At 31.4% G+C, this 20949-nt stretch overlaps 2 protein-coding genes across 2 annotated transcripts in view; one reads left to right on the top strand and one right to left on the bottom strand.

Moving 5' to 3' along the window:
• Smp_145410 (putative starp antigen) overlaps positions 1–11167 on the top strand; it is a gene marked incomplete at its 5' end in the record, with an annotated part of 39343 nt that extends 28176 nt beyond the window's left edge. Inside the window, 3 exons of the mRNA XM_018796857.1 lie at positions 1546–2140; positions 2846–3382; positions 10853–11167. Coding sequence (XP_018651956.1) covers positions 1546–2140; positions 2846–3322 — 1072 coding nt within the window. The 3' untranslated portion in view covers positions 3323–3382; positions 10853–11167. The remainder of the gene's footprint in view (positions 1–1545; positions 2141–2845; positions 3383–10852) is intronic.
• A 9560-nt stretch (positions 11168–20727) lies between these two features.
• Positions 20728–20949, bottom strand: Smp_202510 (uncharacterized protein; the record flags this gene model as incomplete). Its single annotated transcript, XM_018796856.1, has 1 exon — positions 20728–20949. The coding sequence occupies one exon, from the start codon at positions 20947–20949 to the stop codon at positions 20728–20730; it is 222 nt and encodes a 73-aa protein (XP_018651955.1).

The following is a 20949-nucleotide window of genomic DNA, read 5'->3' as shown; positions in this document are numbered from 1 at the left end:
TTCCTAATGATCAAATAGTTTGTCAACTAGACATTGTCCAGTTTTTACTAAAATATTAAGTTAAGTAATGCTGTACTGTAAATGGAACAAGGTTATTAGTGTCAACAGTTGAGATCAGTTTCCCTTTTTGAAATATGCGACTATCTTACTACACAAAGTGATGCATTTCGATTCAATTTGATATTCAAGTGAAATTTATCAACTCTTAGATGTTGAGATTAATGTGTAAGAACTAACAAATATGCAAAGGATCTTTAGACATTTCCAATAAAACCAGTTAGAAACTTAAAGCATTGTTTTTTTTACTTCAACCTTGGAGCTTTTAAATTAAATTGTATTAATCTCTGTTTTCAATTAGATCATCATCAGGCTTGACTCTAATATACATGAATATTTATACGAAAATGTTAGACCAATCAAGGCCATATGAGTCAATGATCATAATGAAATAGAATACATACTTCTTATTACGTAATGATTTTAATGTTTTGTGATTACTATTCTAGTCTATTTACCCACGTTTGACCTCCTATTTCCTATGTTTAACTATTGATGAGAATTTTGTTATCGTAATTTAATATTCTTACTACTATCAGTACAACTGTCTTCCCATTATCAACTTGTACTTTTAACTATTATGCTTGGTGATGTATTCTATTTAATCTCTGTTTACCATTTTATACGTTAAGGTACATCCTATTAATGAATTTAAAGCATGACTCCATCAAGAATTCAACTTCACAGACGTTCTTGTAATCTTGTAATTACACACAAACTTTTAGAAGTAGTTTCGTGATTGTAGTGTATCTGAATCAAATTTTCAACTATTGATTTTATTATAGAATAGTTTTAACTGAATAGACTAGTTCCTAATAAATTGGCCACCAAATTCTGTTACGCTCAAATTTACTGATAATCCCCTTTACGTTTTAGTCAGAAAATGTCGAATTCACTAATTAGCTACACATCTTTTCCCGTACACTTTCAAATAACTTTAATTAAGGTTTTGCTAAGTAACCGTATACTATGTATAACGATTTCAGCCATATAATTAACTAACACTGAAACCTTAAATATCCCTTCACCTCATTTGAATTCATTTCCGTAAGATTCACTTTATCCTTTGACAATGAAATCGATTAAAAAACAATCATCCTCTTAGAACCAAGACAACCCCACTGCTCCACTAAATCATAATGGTTAACTCGTGTGAACTAATTAACCAAAAGTAATGTTTCTAGGAATTGTTTATTGGGATGGGGCAACTGTTCAATACTCCCTATTTTTCAATATTTGTCGAACTAAAGTCGGACTGTGATGTGAAACCATAAAATCAACAATCTTCACAACTATCTGTACTAAGAATCAATGGGGTTTACTTGTATTATCACTATTGATTAGCTGAACCAAGTCCACCGTTAATGTATGTCCAATTGTAGGTCTGTTTTAGTTAGTATGTTTATTAGATATTTACACGCTACCATTTTCTTTCTATATGAAAGAAATTCCATTCTGTTTATTTTTAAAATAAATATTTTATTTCAGTAATTATACAGCTACAACAAAATCTTCATCATCACCGGTGCCATCGTCTTTGTTAGATACGGAAGAGTCTCAGTCATACAATACAGCTATTTCAACGGCAACTAGGAGTTTTAGTGATATGGGAACACAGACAATCAATTATGATATATTTGATAGTTATAATAAAAATGGTGATATTAATAATATTGGTTTAGACGCTAGTCCAAACAGTCAATTATTGCTAAACGGGAACTATACAGAAGATAGTTACCGTTGCAGTGATCAATCATCAGAAATGAACTCCTATCATGATTCTCCTTTGTATCATCAACTTTCATCGGATTCATCTCATAAGCTAAAATCTAACTTTCACCAACATCAAGAATCATCATTTAATACAAAAAAGTTATTTTTGAATGAGAATAAATGTCAACCAGCACCAAAACAATTAAATGAAAGGCAGAATTCATTGTTACATTTGACAAAATCATATCGAAGTCCAACATTATCATCTCTTTCTTCTTGGTCATCAACTCATTCTTTATGTTCAGTAAACTTAAATGGACAACGTGAATCTGTAGAGAATACCGGTAGTGATACAATGCCTGTTAATAAGGTAGACTACGTTTGAATGAGTTATCGTTATTATTACTATTATTATTATTATATTATCTGTTTATTGAGTGATTTATTAGTGATAACATTGAGAAGAGTCGTGATTTGTGAAGTTTTAAGAAAGATGTTTGGTGAAATGATTTAAATTGACAATGTATGAGCCATTGGTTAATTAATCTATAAACTTCGTGGATTGGTTGAAGTTGGACATTAACACCGTTGGATGCCGGCCATCTCAGTGATCTATCGGTTAAGTGCTCGCGCGCGAGACTGATAGGTCCTGGGTTGGAATCTCGCGAGGAGGGATCGTAGACTCGCACTGCCGAGGAGTCCCACAATGGGACGAAACGGCCGTCCAGTGCTTCCAGGTTTTCGATGGTGGTCTAGCTTCAATTGACTCATAATTTCAACTATATTTATAATCTATAAACTCTTGCATAAAGTTCAAACTGCGGATTAAATTTCAATTATAAAAGTAGATTTCATAACCACGTTCATAAAATTGTACTTAATAAATGATATTACATTAAAATTAAGATTAGAGTTATTCTATACTCTCCTGTTTTGAATACTTTATCAAATAACTTCAGACTGTGAATCAAAATATGTACATATTAATCTATTCCTACTGAACTCACAATTTTTTTATATGTTCCGATCTTACTTTAATATAATTATTTATCCTTTTTTTCTAATCATAATATAGGTTTTACAATCTTCTCATAGTACGCATAATATTCAAAGTACACTGAAAAATACATTAGTCGATGTAGAATTAAATAATCATACATCTAATCATCAAATTCAGTCAAATGGAATGAAAGTACCAACTAATCAAACCAATTATTATTTACCAATTCATCAATTGAATAAAAATATTAACAGTAATAAAAACAATACAAGTTTACATTATTTATCTTCTGAACAAGTACAATCACCTACTTTTGTTAATAAGACATCTAAAACTTCTTATTATAGTCCTGTTTCACAAAATCGATCAGGACAATCAATTCAAAAAGTTATTGATTATCGTAATACACTTTATCCAGGATTAAAAAGACAGAATAAAGGGCTACATGCAACTTCATCAACGGTAAATCTTTATCAAACTCCTACAGATTCTCCAAATCACAGACGATCTGGTAATCATTCAGCTAAAATTATTGAGCAAGCAAAGTTGTAGATCAGATTGAATGACTTGTTGTTCCATTGCTTTAGAACAGGAATTTCAAAGAAAGTTTTTGTAAGTTTGGTTTTTATTTTCTTTAGTGGTAATTCATTTGGATTTCATGATTAGTCACCATCAGGTCACTGTTTCAAATAATGTTTATTCTGATCAATATATGATCACAGTCGTAGTCATATTACATCCTAATCCATATAATAACAATCGTTCTATGTGAAATATTAGTGTAGAATAACTTGTTATCATGAAAGAAAAGTCCATCCCACATAGGGTAAAAAGTGTGGACTGCTAGAATGTTCCAAATTAAGATACAACATGAATGTCAGTGATTCTCTAGATGATGTCAACTAGTAAAAAAATACTGTTAAATCATTAAAATCTACGCAAAATAATATTCGTCTCTTCAATGGGGATTGAGTTTTTAGTGGATTTCTTTAAGCTGAAATATGAAATCATGGCCTGCGAAAGCAACCTATCTGGTTGGAATTATTTAATGTTTAAAATATAATGTATTCCCATTATACGAGTCTGAAGAAACAAGGTCTAATTGGTCTATGATATGATCATTAACGACACCAACTGCTAGAAGTGCAAACTAATGGGTCCTAACTACGTAGTTTAGATGGTTGGACGCTCACCGTTAGGCCTGAAGCTACTGGTTCGATTCCCAGTGAGATTGTGGGTGTACACTGATATAAGGCCCCATACTTGATTGTTTAACTGTTCAATGGTTACGGGTTTTCAATGATTGTTGAACTGAAGTCAGACCTTGATATAAAATAAAGATTTTTTCTACTTCAAGTCTGACCAATAAGATACCAGCTGACCAAATTAGCTACGGATAATAAACCATTTAATGAGGTACTTTTGTGTGAACGACTATTCAGCCTGAAGATAACTTATATCACGAATCGATATCAAGTAAAGAATTTCGAAATTATAGCATTTATCAACTGTTTCGCATTACTCTGAAACTTCCAAATATCTCTCAGTCACAACTATTTGCTGTATCTTTCATTCGAATGTGAAATGGGTTGAAGCACTAATTTATCTAATTTCAATTTAAAGCAATCATCAGAGAACGAAGAAAGTCAGACTCAGATAATCCATTAATTTTTGTATCGTTCTTCTATCAAATATTTTAAATATATATCAGGCTTCAGGATCAACATTCATACACATTAAAGGTTGAATGAGCCATACGAAATGGCCACCTTCTTTTGAAATGTTATGCACATCCTCGTGTATCTACTGTATTCAATGAATATAATTTGCTGGATTTCATGAATCCATTTAGTTCACTTGTACCCATCTATCATTTTTGTTAGAAGGTTCACACAAGATATTTAACGATCGAAGTGAATCTGCAAAAAGCCCTGGAATATGTTTATGTGCTTAATAGCACTTATTACCAAACTGTGTATATAAACTGAGAGAATTTAAATTGCATTACCCAGTACCAGAGTTGTCAGTCCTACGACCATTTACATACATTAAGAAACGTGAAAAGTTCATTTCGGCAAGACTTTATCCTCATTCACTCAAATATCCCTCCTTATTTTAGATTTGACGCCTGAAATAATACTTCTTTATCCTTGCACACTAAACAAAGGAAAGAAGATATATGTGCACAATGAAGAACAATTTTGATTAGTATAAGTTGATCGCGGTTTAAAAGCAAAACTCTCAGTGAACATTGAATAACAAAATAATTCCACTAAATAAGATTCAGTACTTATCAACGTCCTTCTAAAATATAGCTGTTACCAGTTTGAATAATCAATTACTTGAGATTTGGATTTTCGAATAATTGAAGACTAAGATCAATGGAAGCTACAGCGGGATGATTTTTGATTATGTTAAAGACATTATCTTCTTTTTTTTTTAAATATTTACTGTGTTTGAGGTACTTTACAATAAGCTTTCTCTATATACCTCTTTAACACAACCAGCTTACCATTTCAATGGCTATTCAAAGTTGCCCATAATAAGATAAATGTAAGTAACGTAATACTGAAATCAAGCCTGATATTATCGAAATTTTGTTCAAAATTTTGCTTTAAATACTTCACGTTTGATAAAGACGTCAAGAGTTCATATAGCTTGCATGAAGGAGCTCGAATTTCATCTTCAGTCGAGCAAACGGAATAAATAAATCAGCATTAATATACATCGAATTTTCTGTTAGACAGACAATATTAAGCTTTAAACTTGCATTTCGTGCTTATGATGTCTCAAAAAGAGTATGTACTAACAGCTATCAGAAAATTCTGCTCGTGCAGACATCCTAACTTGTCTGACTCGAAGCTCCGTTTAAAGGTAGCCTCCACTAACTGTTTAGGCCAACTGACGAATTTAATTAAGAACTAAACATCATTCAGAGATTTCATAGGAACCCTCTCTAATTAGCCACCTCAGTCAATTATATGTTGCGACACTAACTTCTATCGAATAATAATACTGGTTTTACTGGATGCAATGAAGAATTCCTAGTACAAAATATGGAATGTGGAGACAGAATTTCCTATTGTAACCATGTAACTAATAAATATCCAAGTAATATATATATAAAGATATTTTATTTGCGGCTAGATACCGTTCACATGCATACGTAAATGTTTACAATCGGTCTTGCTTCAGTACCATCTCTTTCTGCTCTCTATTACGTTTGATGTATGAATTCTATAGTAATCCCTTTTAGTTTATCCAAAGGAAAAAGAGGTAGGTAGACAAACCACTAATATGGGGTCGCCTACGTTTCTCAGAAATTATGTTCGCCAGATATTGTACATGTTTTGTTAGTGTACAAGTACACGACATTAAAAGAGATAATTAGTTAGTTTTCGACTACAAATATATTTTCAGAAAATGAGGCCTCAAAATTTTCATCAGGCTCCTCACAAATTTATGCAACTAATCTAATTCCATTATGGATCGATCAAAGCCCAATTATAATCACTTGCCTCTGACTAATATGTGTTTGAATCATCCAGACATTTTCATAAGTCAAACGCCTTTTTGGCATATAACACTATCTTAAACTGACAGTTAAAAAAACTGAAATATACTCATTCACTACCTAATCATATGATTATCAGTACTAAAATACCAAACCATCTTATTGAAACATTTACCAAGGGTATAAAATATGAATTAAGTTTTAGGTTAAATTATAAATTATTTACTAGTTAGCTTGTTTGATTTTTAACGCTATTTAAAATGATGGATGCATTTACAATACGGTCGTTATGGTAACACTCTTGCACTGCCATACACACACACATGTATGCAATGTACATTACAACTTTATACAGAACCAAATAGAGAAATATCTGTTAGTGAAAAGTAGGCCATAAGACTTTACTTTAAAAACGCTTTTTTACATCATTTTATTTGTTCAGTCTACAGCCATTTATTTCTTTGGGAAAAAAAATGCTTAAAATGAGATTGAATATAAAACTAATTTTATGATGAATGTAATAAAGCATGCGATTTTCCAAATATTTCCAGTTACTTGTAATTGCATTTAGAGATACAAATAAAACAGTCTATTCGACAGTTTATTTTTTCACTTGTAATATAAGATATTGTTACGTATTTATACATGGATTAGATATGTGAATTATCAATAGTGTTGAATATTCACAGCCTGCAACCATTGATTTGAATATTATCCTTAACACCGTTCATCAAAAAGGTGTATTTATTATCTTTGTGATAGTGCTTTATACCATACTAAAAAAATATAGTATCGAATGAGATGGTCACTATGATTAGTTATAAAGGAAAACATTACACTTAAAAGTTGATTGTCTAATCAATCCATTTTTATAAGCTATCAAATTAAACAATTTCTAAGAACCATCATCCCAATAATCACGTTTCCATTTGAGTCCATTTCATAGCATTTTCTAACCTCCGATCAAACAAAACACTGAATGCAAATTATATTGAATAATTATTTAACGCGTAAAAGTTAGTACTCTATTAACAATAGAGTATACTTTTATCTGTTACTACTGTTTTGCACTACTGTTTTCGCAGCAGAAGTGAAGGGCATCCAGAAGGGTGTATAGAGCACTAAAATCTTTCAGCATTCAGTTCAAAACCATATAATAAGTCATTTTCTATTTTGTCAAAACAGAAATTAAATAACTTGACCTAAAGTAAATCCGACATGCTATCAGCCTTTATATTTATCTTTTGTAGACATCAAAATACTCATTTTTAACAGGTCAAATGATATTCATTAAGTATTATTAGACCAATGGATCATTTATAAATTTAGTACAGATTTATTTTACTCTGATTATTGATTAGTGACAAAATTGTTGGAATAGTACTTGGTAAACTGATGGTTTAAATTGGAAAAATAAAAAGTTATGTAAGATGTTACAAATCCATAATCAGTTTCAAATTTTTTTTCAAAGTGAACATAAAATGATAAGATAAACTTGATTCATTGCGTAACACATTTTAGAATAGTTAATTTCATTAAACAAGCTAATATTTTTTAAGTGATCGATTGTTCAATATATTGAGATGTTATGTCACCAGTTTGGAAATCAGTTTAAACTTCCACCGATACATCAATTCAGTGAACAGTAAGTATCCGCAGAATTGAGTAAATTGAATCTAATAACATAAGAAACATTCTAATGACGAACCGAAACAATGAAGCAGGAAATGGTGTCGTTTGATTTTGATTTTTCCTAAGTAACGAGAATATAAATGTAAATGAATAATTTGAAATTCACTATACCAAAACTAACTTACAGTGGATCTAAATCTCCTTAAGGTTTACGTCATGCTCTGTTGCTTTTGTGTATGATATATTCACATAAATACTGGATATCCCATGTTTGTATAGTTACACAAATATAAATTTGTTAAGTTGAATGTGTTTCTTATGAATTTTAGTTTGCTTGTGAACCAAAGTATAACGACCTGTTCACTTGAGGTTATTCTTGAGGTTGAACGCACAAAATATGTCTTATGAACATAAGCAGAGATGGATGGTGACTGCTAGTAGAATCCGGGACGCTCATCTCGTCCTATTATGGGGCTCGTCAAATGGATTTACCCACATCCCAGAGTTGATGTTCACTCCGCGACTCGAACCCAGCACCATACAAAAATTGATGTCTTATGAACAGTTTTATTCAGCTATTTCTCTTTGATTACCTTCTAGCGATTTGTAGGCATCTGATTTGTTTTTTGAATGATAATAACTCGAATAGAATTCATATGTATTATAGATGTAATACCGACGGAAGACTGCAAAGACTATAGATTGTTATATTGTATAAAAAAACGATCAAAACCATATTTGAATACATCAACATTTATATTTTATTGGAAACAATTTACAGTCACATTTTGAATAAATTCATTGAGTGGCAGTTGATATTAGTCAATTAATAACCTAATGCATCAGCAAAATATAAAATATCATTAAATCAAACTGCAATAACCAACAAGTGCAACTTATTTACTGAGTTACATAATTAATCATTCCTAAAAGTAGGGATTATGAGTTTTAGAGCAGTTAATTAAAATAAATTAATGTGACAAACGTGGTGGCCCAATTTCTTTATTTAAGGGCTGCATGGACCCAGATACTAAATCAGATGAACTGCACTTATGATACCATTTTCAGCTAAGATACTGCTATTCATTAACAAAACAATGTATACTTGTCTTGGGTTTACATCTCCTCGACTTTTATTTGTGACATGACCAGTGGAGTCTAATCTGTATCGAATGGAGGTGGTTATCTACCTCAGACAATAGATGGAGGGTTGCGCAACATCATGGATCGATTAAAAGTCACACATTAACACTGTTGGAAGTCAACACAGTAGTCTGGAGATTAGGTGTTCCCACGCGAGACCGAAGGTCCTGGGTTAGGGCCCAACGAGTGGGGTCGTGGATGCACACTGCTGAGGAGTCCCATACTAGGACGAAATGGCCTCCCAGTGCTTCCAGATTTTCAATAGTGCTGCAACTTAGGTCGACTCACAAATTCATTTATTAAAAATACAATTGTCCTGGAGACTAGAACCTAGGTAAAACTGAGACTTGAAAAGTACTTATACTTGTTTAAAAATTCTTAATAATCACATTTAAACAAATCAATCAAAAGGTGAATGACTGTAATAATCTCAGATTAGACATTGACAGTCATTAGTTCTGGACTTTTAATTATACTTCACTACAACGTCCAATGCTACCTCAATATAGAAAATATATTAAACAGAATTGTTGGGTTTGAACTGGTGGTTTTATTTTAGTTTATTTTGTTTGACGATAATCGAACACATGATAAAGTTCATACATCTGCAATCGCCAATATTAATGATGACATAATCAAGATAGAAACCCTTTAAGTGAATTTTAACTTAAGTTATTATCACCAAATACTATGTATATATATACATGAATGTTCAAACATGAAACTAAAACCCTAATAAATATTGTCCTCAGTTTTATTATATGCGTTATAAATTGTTAATAAAATATAGATTGTTTTTGCATATAATTAACCTTCTTAGACATAATTTTCAAACTTCACCATTTTTTACAACTTGGTCTTATACACAATTATTGATGTTTATGCATATATTAAATTTAGTTCATCACTATCCATGTATATTACAAAGACTAATTCTTTTACGTTTGTATTTGCATAGTGGTGTAGAACTTTCAAAACTTTTGATAATAACTAAGGTCTTCACTTTTGGAACATTCATATGGATACTCATTAGACTAGTGAATTTGAACTGAGACTAATGAGCCAAGCCACCCTATCAAAAGTATTTACAACCAGCAAATATCACTGGATGTCATGATCTCTGTGTTGGGATCATTGAGATAAAAGAATTAGTCCCAGATACTATGAAAAGTGAATTTTTGACATTTCACCACTGCATAGAAGCCTCAGATTTAGTACTAGATCCAAACTGTTTTACTGACTAACTAATATCCACCATTAAGATGTTTAACTACATTTAATTCATATATTGTCATAAATATAATCAGAGAATCATATAGGTAATGGTATCTGTAACTAGAAAAGAAAATTATTGATATATATTTTCGAGCTGATAGTAAGTTCCATAGTTTCAAAGATTATTATTTAATATGAACGTAGAAATATTTGTGTTCAATATGCTAGAGAGCTTACAATAAAAAATAGGTTAAATAAACTGTAGAACTTTCACAGCTATCCAGCTGTATAATTTGTGACTAATATAATGTTTTAAGACCTTCAATATGTATAATATACACAACCTGTAAGTACTGTCCAGGTACTGACGAAAATAGGCTTGTTACGTTAGGTAAGTGGGGCAAATTTCATTCTTAAAAAAGAGTATGTTCGACCACGACTGAATAGTCGACGGTGGAACTAATTATTATTATCACTATGTTTTCGAATAAAATGAAGCTTCAGCTTATAAAAACATTCAAGAGAAGCATTGTTTATTGAAAATTAATCACTATGATTTATAATTTACTTGATCCTAGATTTAAACCACGTGAATTGGAACCAACCTCCGTTAGACCTACATTTCACTGAATGTACACAATTCATTGATCAATCATTTGCTGTATTTTACCCTGTATACTCCCTGTGATTATGACAACGACAATATTGAAAAATGAAGTCAAAAAAGAGAAAGTTGAAATGATAACGTTACATTTTCTTGTGTACTATCACTATCTTTTCACATAATGATTATAATTTCTTTTATAATTGATAATTCATTTAAATTTATTAGTTTATCAATTACAGTGTTTATTATCATTATACAATCTAACAGATATCTTAGTTCCATCTCACTCTTAAATGAATTTAAATTTCTGATAACAATCCTTCCATGAAATTACCAAGATTTGTGCAGACTTTTCTAGCTACTTCAATCGTTTCCTATTTATATATCCAATCATCTATTACTACAGAAATAAAGCTCTTCTAAGTGATTGACTCTGAGCAGAAATACTCAAGTGTTATTTCATTTCCTTTTAAAAATTATTTCATTTACCTCATTTATTTACTTAGCAGAATGTATATTCGTGTGTATATACGCACTCATTTTCTGTCTAAGTAGCTTGATTGTATGTGTACAAAATTTTCTTGATTTGGATTGACTTACTTTCTTCTTTTGTAACTAAAAGCTTTGAAGTACTATGTTAAAATGATCACTGATAATTGTCTTGTCGTTAACTGTAGAAGGACAAGTAATAAATAAATTCATTGTGTATCGACAAGAATTTTGAAAAACTACTAAGAGATTGTAGTTTGTATTTACCACAGATTAATCTTAGGCGAGGGTATCAATCAAAACCAGGAAGCCCTGGACAACCGTTTCATCTTAACATGAAACTCCTTAAATTAATTCGAACTCTACAAAAACTCCTTCAATTAAACTATCAAGAGATTGGTTAACCAATCCATAGAGAAAACTATCTGATTAGTTGGAGGTACAAGTTGATATAACACAACTCTATATACATAGTACAGATTCTTATAATGACAATGTGGATTAAAGGGATAATAATGAATGGATTGGACTAAGCACAATGGATATGAATAGCACTACGTAAATCATTGAGATGCAGAAATATCAGAAAATATCAATGTGTAGAAGATGATTGAGAAGAGCCATTACTGTTGGTTGGGCTATGTTGATTAAGTTTCAATCGGTCCGTAATGTTAACTGGTTAGACATCATGATAGTTTTTTATTTGGTGTTATATAGGTTCAAAGTAGTTTGAATGAAACATTGGATCTAGGATTCATTCTGAGTGAGGTTTGTTACCAAAGCGTTTCTACAAACTTAATAGGATTTATACTTCCTCTTTACCCTCCCTTTTAAACTTTCGTTCTGATATAGCATTTCTGTTCATGTAATTAGATTATCCTTATTGAAATCTCAAGTAGAACATCGCTTTCTTCAAGATTGTATGAAAAGCTTGTCGAAGAACACCAATCAAAACTAAATCCCTCTAGGGCTTCTCGGGGACTCTTTTCAGGTACGAAACTTATTGTGACTTTAAATCGCCTAATCATTGTCTAGTTGATTATTGATAAATATTATAACATAAGAAAATCTGTTTAGATGATTTTAGCAAATCACTTGTGGTTGAGAAAGGTATGTACGAAAATCGAAGACCAAGCAACTGATGAGCCTGAATTATAGTGATTTCCAGACATGTTTCGATCAATAGAAATAGAAATAGGGACACAAATGGAGATTATTTTCAAGAAGATAAGTTCATTTTATCCTAAATTTTATAAAATAAATCGTTATAACCTCAGTCCCCCATAATTATTCAGCAGATCACCTACTTAGTCTTATAAATTGGATGTTGTTATCGATTTCACAATTTTATTAAGTGAGTTCAATAAAACGAAACAAATATCAAAGTCTCATATTGTAGTTTAAAATATTTTCTGCGTATAATAAACTTGAAAACACGTAGTTGTATCCATACAATTGAATCGATCAGTTTATGTTAAGAAAATCTGAATAAAATTCCATCTAATTAACCTCTTCTATTACTGAATGTAATCAATCATAGTTTTCAAAATTCTTTTTGTCTGGAGTAAAACATTGATTTCAACCACTTTGTTGATTTCAATTATATTATGTTAAATTCTATCCAATCAATGGTTAGATTAAATTAGAAACTTTTGAGTATGGTGCATTGAAGATGAATCATCAATTAATTGAAAAACCATTTTCGTTATCATCTTAGTTGGATTATTAATTTTCAAGTAACCTTTCCAGGCATCGAACCTAGAATATTTTAGTCTCATAGTAAGTACAATACATTTTAAACGACTAGGTCAGATTTGGAATTTCCGAATTCAGTACATTCTTAATTTAGTGCTGTGATCATTCAGCCCCTTTGCTGAGTTAATTACCTCACTTCTAATATTGTTTATAAACAAAAATGTTGCATTAACCACCCAACTTACCTATTTATTACGTTACAAGTATCAAGCCATGTCATGTTATTATCCATTATTATTAATTGCTACATTGACTGGTACGTTAAATATTGATCCTTGAGCTACATACCATTTCTATCAACAATGATAGTAAGTAACTTGCAGAACAAAGAATATAATTCACCATTTTTAAATTTTTCAGACTGTTTTTATAGCTAAACACAAACTAATTAACCTTTCTTATCGAATATCAGACTAATGCTAGAGTAAGATCAAATTCTACATAAGTCAAAAAACACATAACTCGTAATGTTTGTATTTAAGTTGAGAAACAAATTTCTGACGAACCAATCTTATTTAGATCTTTTCTATTATCTTCTCTTGTTATGAATAAGTTCATCCCTAAGACTCATACTGAGGGATAAACGAATGAATTTTAAATCATTATAGGATTTTTATGGTTACACGTCATCATTAAATAACCAACTACATTGTATGCATCATTTACCACTAATGATAATTTTCAACTAGGGAATAAAGAGATGATCAAGCGTTTATTAAATAATATTATTGGTGAAACATAAGTATTACTTAGCGATTCGGAATGAACAAACTAGTCTGCACGTAAAGTGATATGTATTTAAGAAATTTGTTACCAATCCCCGACGTCTATGTTATCAACTATATGTTAACGCCACATACTGTGCCACAGAATTTCCTTATTCCCAAACTTCCAATCAGAACAGCAGAAGACAGGACAGTTGATCATAGATACCTTTTAGGATTTTGACTTACAGTTTGTGTGGTCATATAAGTGAGAGTGAAGACCATAAAATTTCGATAACTGAGTAACTAAATTATGTTCGATGCAAGCTATATAATAAAATTATGGTAAACTGTCAGGTATTTTCAAATTATAAAGGATATAGTAATAAACAGTTAATCAAAAGGATGCTTTTAGTTAAAAATATATGAAATAAACTGTAGAACAGTACTTAAATAATTACTTTTTCTAAAAACATGAACTCAATAAAGAAAAACTACTTAATTTTGATTTTTTTTTCTTTTCCTACACCTGTGTGATAATAAAAAGCGATCGACTTTAATCAGAAGGGATTTTGTCGAGATTTCAGTATTTTCATAGTTGAGATCATTAGTCAGTTGAAGCTAGACCACCAGGGAAAACCTGGAAACTCTGGACGGCCATTTCGTCCTATTATGGGACTCCTCAACAGTGCGCATCCACGATCCCGCCACTCGAGATTCAAACCCAGGACTTACCAGTCTCGCGCCAGAGCACTTAACCGATAGACCACTGAGCCAGCATCTAACGGTGTTAATGTCTAACTTCAACCAATCCATGATGTTTGAGCAACCGTTCACCAATTGTCTTCAGTGAGTTGATATCTCACAACAGACCTGATTGAACTTCACTGGTCACTGCTTCCCACTAGAACTCCAGGAAATATCACTTTCAAAATTAAATTGAAATGACCTTTTGTAAATAAACAGGGGTTTTGTGGAGATTTCAGTATTTTCATAATTGAAATCATGAGAGTGGTAGGTCCTGGGTCCGAATCTCGTGAGGTGCGATCGCGGATGCGCACTGATGAGGAGTCCCACAATGAGACAAAACGGCCGTCCAGTGCTTCCAGGTTTTCCATAGTGGTCTAACTTCAAATGACTCATGATTTCAACGTTTGACTTTAGTTAAACATAGTTTCTCCGTGTTCACTTATAACCTCTTTCCAAACCATAAATATTAGTAAGATCTTTTTGATCAGAAAGATTTTTTAGAGAACATGTTTGGAAATAGAGAGCATTCAATTATTTGAATAGTACAAAGATATAAACATAATCTTTCCAAAAAATTTGAATACTTGTTGAATAGTGTAATATGATTGAATTTTAGCGATTAAATTTATGAATAACTGGTACCCCAGTGCATATAAGGTTTTAATTCTTTATTGTAAGAGCATAATATAATGAATGGATGACATTATCTATCGAAAGTTGTTAAAAAAAAAAGTGATTTTTCTTTTGAACTTTCAGTGAATATAAGGATGTGGTTTTTAAAATCAAATTTTCAATATAACTATTTTACTACTGAAGTTTATTAAGTAGGCTGAAAATGTCTGAAAATTATCTAAAATTTCTACCAGTGTTATCCATTTGTTGAGTCAATTCAATTCATTAATCACAATGAAATGTGTGGAATCTTTTCGACAGAACGACCGTTTCTCCCACCTTTTGTTTACGCTAATAGGAATCTTCCAAACCTGGATAATTTCTAAAATGTGGAAAGTTAATCCATGGTTAATCATGTCTTTCTCTTAATAAGTGAAGAAGAACGTGGGTGACAAAAAGCTGACCGCAAATATATAAAACAAACAATGTTTACACTTTTTATTGTTTCATCTTCTCATAATTATGAGACCAAATAGTTGTTGTTATCGGAATAGATGGCACGTAGAACACGTCCTTTTGTCCTTAACATTATTTTAGTAATTTTCTAATGAAAGTACCACTGAAACTATTATTATTTAACTCAGAAACTTCTCTGATCACGTGGGCTATTCTAATGATCTTTGAACAAAGTAGATGGTGAATTTGCTAAAGACAGTTTTTATAAATATATAATTTTTGAGTGATTTTATCCTCTTTAGCCTATTTCTAGAGCGATATTGAGTAGACTTTGTTCCATTTTATTGACAATGTGATAATTACTACTACGTGGTTTTGTGGGGGTTGTCAAACTTCATAGGTTACACTACGGACTGGTCTTAGTTAGATCATTGATAACCAGGAAATAATGGACAGATGTCCCAACTTTGAGGTTTACAAGTCCAATGATGAGGTCGTGTATGCTCACTATTGAGAGGTCCCATACAAGCCGAAGCAGACGTTCAGTGCTTCCCAGCTTTCAATCTTCATTTAACTAAGATCAGTCCACTCTGTATATTGTGAAATGTAATAAATACAGGTATCCAAGGCGAAATCTATAGAAGGATACAACACTTGATACAATTGTAATATCTTGAAAACAAATATATGAGAAGCTTTTCAAACTGTTTTTTATGTATACAAGAGGACTCATCATGATAGCGAGAAGTAGCTTAAAATATCGGGAACGATATTTAGTCATTATTTTAGTGATGAAGTCAATTTTCCTTTAATTTTAACTTCTCGACACCTCACTATTTAATATGCTAAAAACATAACTGTCTATTTAAGTGAAACGTGATTAAGAGTTCAAGTGTCAAATAGCACGTCCAGGAATTCATATTGATTGGATCAAACCAACTAACATGCGAATATAATGGACACTATGTTAAGGCATTAAAGCTGGCTGCTACATTGTAAATTGGTCGAAAAGTTTGAAGTAACACAACATTGTTTACTACTCAGTGATTATAAGTGTACTAAGTTCTAGATGATGTTGATTCCAATGATAATTTTGCATCAACAATTGTTTTCCTCTCTTTTAGAACTACATATAATTAAAATGAAGCAACCACTTTAGATATCAACATAAAGAATGTCGAAGCTTACAAATAATCATATCATTCATTAATGTCATATTTCACGATCTAATGAACAATATATACTCTCGGAAACCTAAATGGAATACCAAGAGAATTTATGAATACATTCAATACTCATATTTCTACTGATTAACTGACCAACATGAACTATTCATTCAACTTCTTTGTTTATCTTTCTATTCTCAATCAAGTAATAACTCATCAATATTGAACTCTCTTTTTGTGAATCACTATAGTTCTATACTTTAACTTTAAATACAATAATATTACTAATAATAATAATCAAAAATGTATTAATTTTTAATTGAATAGTTTTACAAGAATTAGAAACAAACAATAGGTCAGTAGGTCAATGAACTAGAATGTAACAATGTAAATAAGTTGTTATTATTCTTTTGTTAATGTTTTAAACATGAAATCAAATTATGATAACTTGTGAATAAAATAAGTTCAATTGATTATAGTAGTATATCTAAGATAAAGTTAAAGTATTGACGATTGAATTGAAAGGGGTAAGTATAGTTTATAAACCGGACTACAGACTAATATTATAAAATTAGATCATTTTGTAAGGGTTTAATCCCTACTTTAAATATATCTCATTTACTTACATTAGTAAAATTCACAGAACCTCAAAAAATAGATCATCTCACCATGAAAGGGAAAAAACATCTTAAATAATACAGTCACTATTTTGAAACTTTTTATAGGAATGACTGGTGTATACAAATTAACACAATCATTTCATCACATTTTATCATAATCAAATGGAAAAACACTGAAATAAAACAAATCCAATATGATTTTTAGAAAGGAAGCATTAGTTAATTGAAATGACACAGATTCGATTGATGAGCAACAGGTTGTTTAATCATATGATCAGAAGCTAAACCAAAGAAAATGTGTAAGGTAGTGAAAATAAAGTGAATAAAACAATGGAAGATGATCACCCTCTAACTGGATCATTAGAATAGACCGATTTATACTTGAAGATTTGTTATTTATTTTATTTAAACACATAAATATTGGTACAAAGGGGCACCAGATATATATGCGCCACACAAATCTCATTTGAATTGTGTGAGGGCTGTGATACTATCCGGCTGCTCAAACCGAAGCAGGTGGTTTTCTTAGGTGGCCACACCCGGAGCCTTTGACCTAAAGATCTGATCCATAAGGCAGTGGAGCATCGTAAGGAGATGCAGTCCCATGGTAGTCGGTGACCAACGATTGATTCATACACCATTTGTTCCTTCAGGATACTGGAGTCCATGTGCGTCAATGATTTGGAATCAAGGTTTTCCAACTCCCTCAGGTGAACTTTCCGTGTCCACCAACCCGGTTAAAGCACCGGACGTTCGCTTTTCGTCCTCTCACTTTCGTGAACAACACCCCCGCCACGAGAAGGCAGTGAGTAGGACTTCCCTGGCAGAGGCTATACACGCGTGGCCATGTGAGCGCATTTTGAGAGGAAGAGTGGCCCCTCCGCACTCTTGGCCGTACCAGGGCATTCGAGAGATTCTAAAATACTCATCAATTGAAATAGGTGTTGAAGATAACATTGAAGACATCATGATTAAAATATTTAGCTTAAAAAACACAAAACTAGTAGAAGTATATTCGAAATCTATTCTATACTTTCTAAAACTTGATAAGTGAACTTTTAACTATGAAAGAAAATTAATATTAAATTTTATTACTTGGATATATGGGTAAAATAAAAACTGTATTTGAAAATACACGGCATAAAATATAAATTTTGTAAGCTTAGAAGGTGAATAAGCCTGTGTCTGATCTTTTTCATCGATTCAGTCTTTCACATGAGAGAAATAAAATCTTTTTCTACATCACGAAGTACATGCAATGGTTAAGTCGATAGTTGTTAGAAATTGAATTTTCCACAACATTTAGTCCAAAATCTTTATTCAGGAGCATGATTGCATCAAAATGTAAATAGGATTTAAGAGATGATGGATTTCTGAGACATTTTTGGATGAAATTATTCCCGAATCAACAGCAGACGCATGAGAAATATAAATTAAAGGTTAATAACACATGTTCTCGTCTTATACTTGAATTCCTTTTAACTGTTAATATGTATAAACCCGTTGGAATGAGCTATTTTAAACCATGTTCTAACTTTGATTTAACTCATTATATAACGCAACCTACAACTTAGTTTTTGAAATTATACTATACTAAGAGGATATCACTTATTCCTCAAGACGATGATAGAATTATAGCACAACAATGAATGGTATAAGAGTTCAAAAAACCTATTCACTGATATCTTGTTCAACTGGTAATATTTCTTGAAGTTTTCAATTGAATGGAAATCAGAAAACAGAGTATAACTAAGGGTTTATTAACACTTAAATGAATAAAATGCTTAGCCTTTTACAAAATATGTGACAGCAGTGCTGGTGATTATGAATTAGTTGGAATGTTAAGAATTGTGAAGTAAAGGTAATTAATGTTTACTGATTGGCCGAATATTTTAGTTAGTCACACTTGAGTTTCTTTTAAACACATAGGAAGCACCAAATATATATACACCACACTTCATTTGTGTGGGGGCTGAAATATCGCCCGGGCATCCAAACTGAAGCAGGTAGTTTTCTTGAGGAGTCACTCCTCGAACTTGAACTGAATAGGTATCTCCAAGATTAATATTGTCTATGATTACATCTCGATTATATTTGAACACATGTAGTATTACAAGTCATAACGTATATTTTAATCTAGATGTCATTAGATTTTGATAGCATTTTGTGCTCATTTTCATCTAATTAATTTTCTTCAAAATAGCACATTTATGTTAAGAGAGTAAAACGTGTGAATCCATAATCGAAAAATATATTCTAAACAAGCAGTAAGTAAACATGATAACTATAAATCAATCAAAAAATAAGTTTTTGAACATGTTTCTCTAAGCTTATACCTTAAAAGCGATAAATGCTATCAATATGACGGACAAACAACGAAAACTGCATTTACTTCGCGTATTCGAAAGCGATTGTTATAAAATGTTTCTAATGTGATTTATAGATATAGAAGTGGACAGCGATCAAACTTTTCTTAGCTCTGGCAGTAAATAATAAGTGACTTGAAACATTTACAACTACTACATAATTTGATTTTTATAGCTGATCCATTAACTTTCATTCATTTAATCAATTTAGTCCTAATTATTTAATCACTGACATGTATAACATGTTGGCTCAGTGGTCTAAGGGTTAAGCGTTTGTGAGAGATCGAAGGTCCTGTGTTCAATTCCAGTATACAGAGTCATGGATGGACACTTCTGAGTTCCATACTAGGAATTTAAAGCCGTCCAGAGCTTTCAAGTTCTAACTTGGATCGGATCAGGATTTCAATGAAATAAATATTAATTCTGATTTCAATTCACTCTCCACTCACTTTAATCATATAGACTTCAACCAAAACGTAGAATATCATTATTATGTTTTGTTCTGATTTATTATCGTATTCAAATTTCCATTTTAACCTGATTTATTAAATTTTACTATTAATTGTAAAGTTTAGAATATTTACAATCAGCGTAAATTCTTCTTTTCATATTCTATAAATCTTTCATTTACTCTTTTTCTGTTCACAGTGTGCCGAAGAAAGTATGACTGTTGTGTACAAGAACACGGCTGGTGACAATCGAATGTACTTAAGCACAAATTACAGACTATCTCACTAAATTCTGATAACCATACAATAAACAGTTAATTTGCAAAATAACAATCAATTGTCTCAATCCTAACTGTTCCTTCTGCAAACATCAGTCCGTCTTCTCTGATTTCATTGTTCATGCATTTTCGTGCCGATGGCGCTTCATTCTTGTCTGCTCCTTCTCGATCTTCTGTCAAAATACATTCTATGTCTGACCATCACCATATACTACTTACGTGGACATAAGTAGCCCACACCACACCACTACTACTATTACTACTACTACTACTACTACTACTAATAATAATAATAATAATAATAAGCAATGATAACTTCATCTGATTGTGTAAATTCTTTCTTCTTATTATTATTATTGATAATCTATCCATGAATTGAAACATGTTAATCATTGAAAATATCATGTTAAAACTTGCACACAT

Source organism: Schistosoma mansoni, chromosome 4 (genome assembly GCF_000237925.1).
Source record: "Schistosoma mansoni strain Puerto Rico chromosome 4, complete genome".
In the NCBI taxonomy this organism is placed as follows: domain Eukaryota; kingdom Metazoa; phylum Platyhelminthes; class Trematoda; order Strigeidida; family Schistosomatidae; genus Schistosoma; species Schistosoma mansoni.
This window is presented reverse-complemented; position numbering and strand designations above follow the sequence as displayed.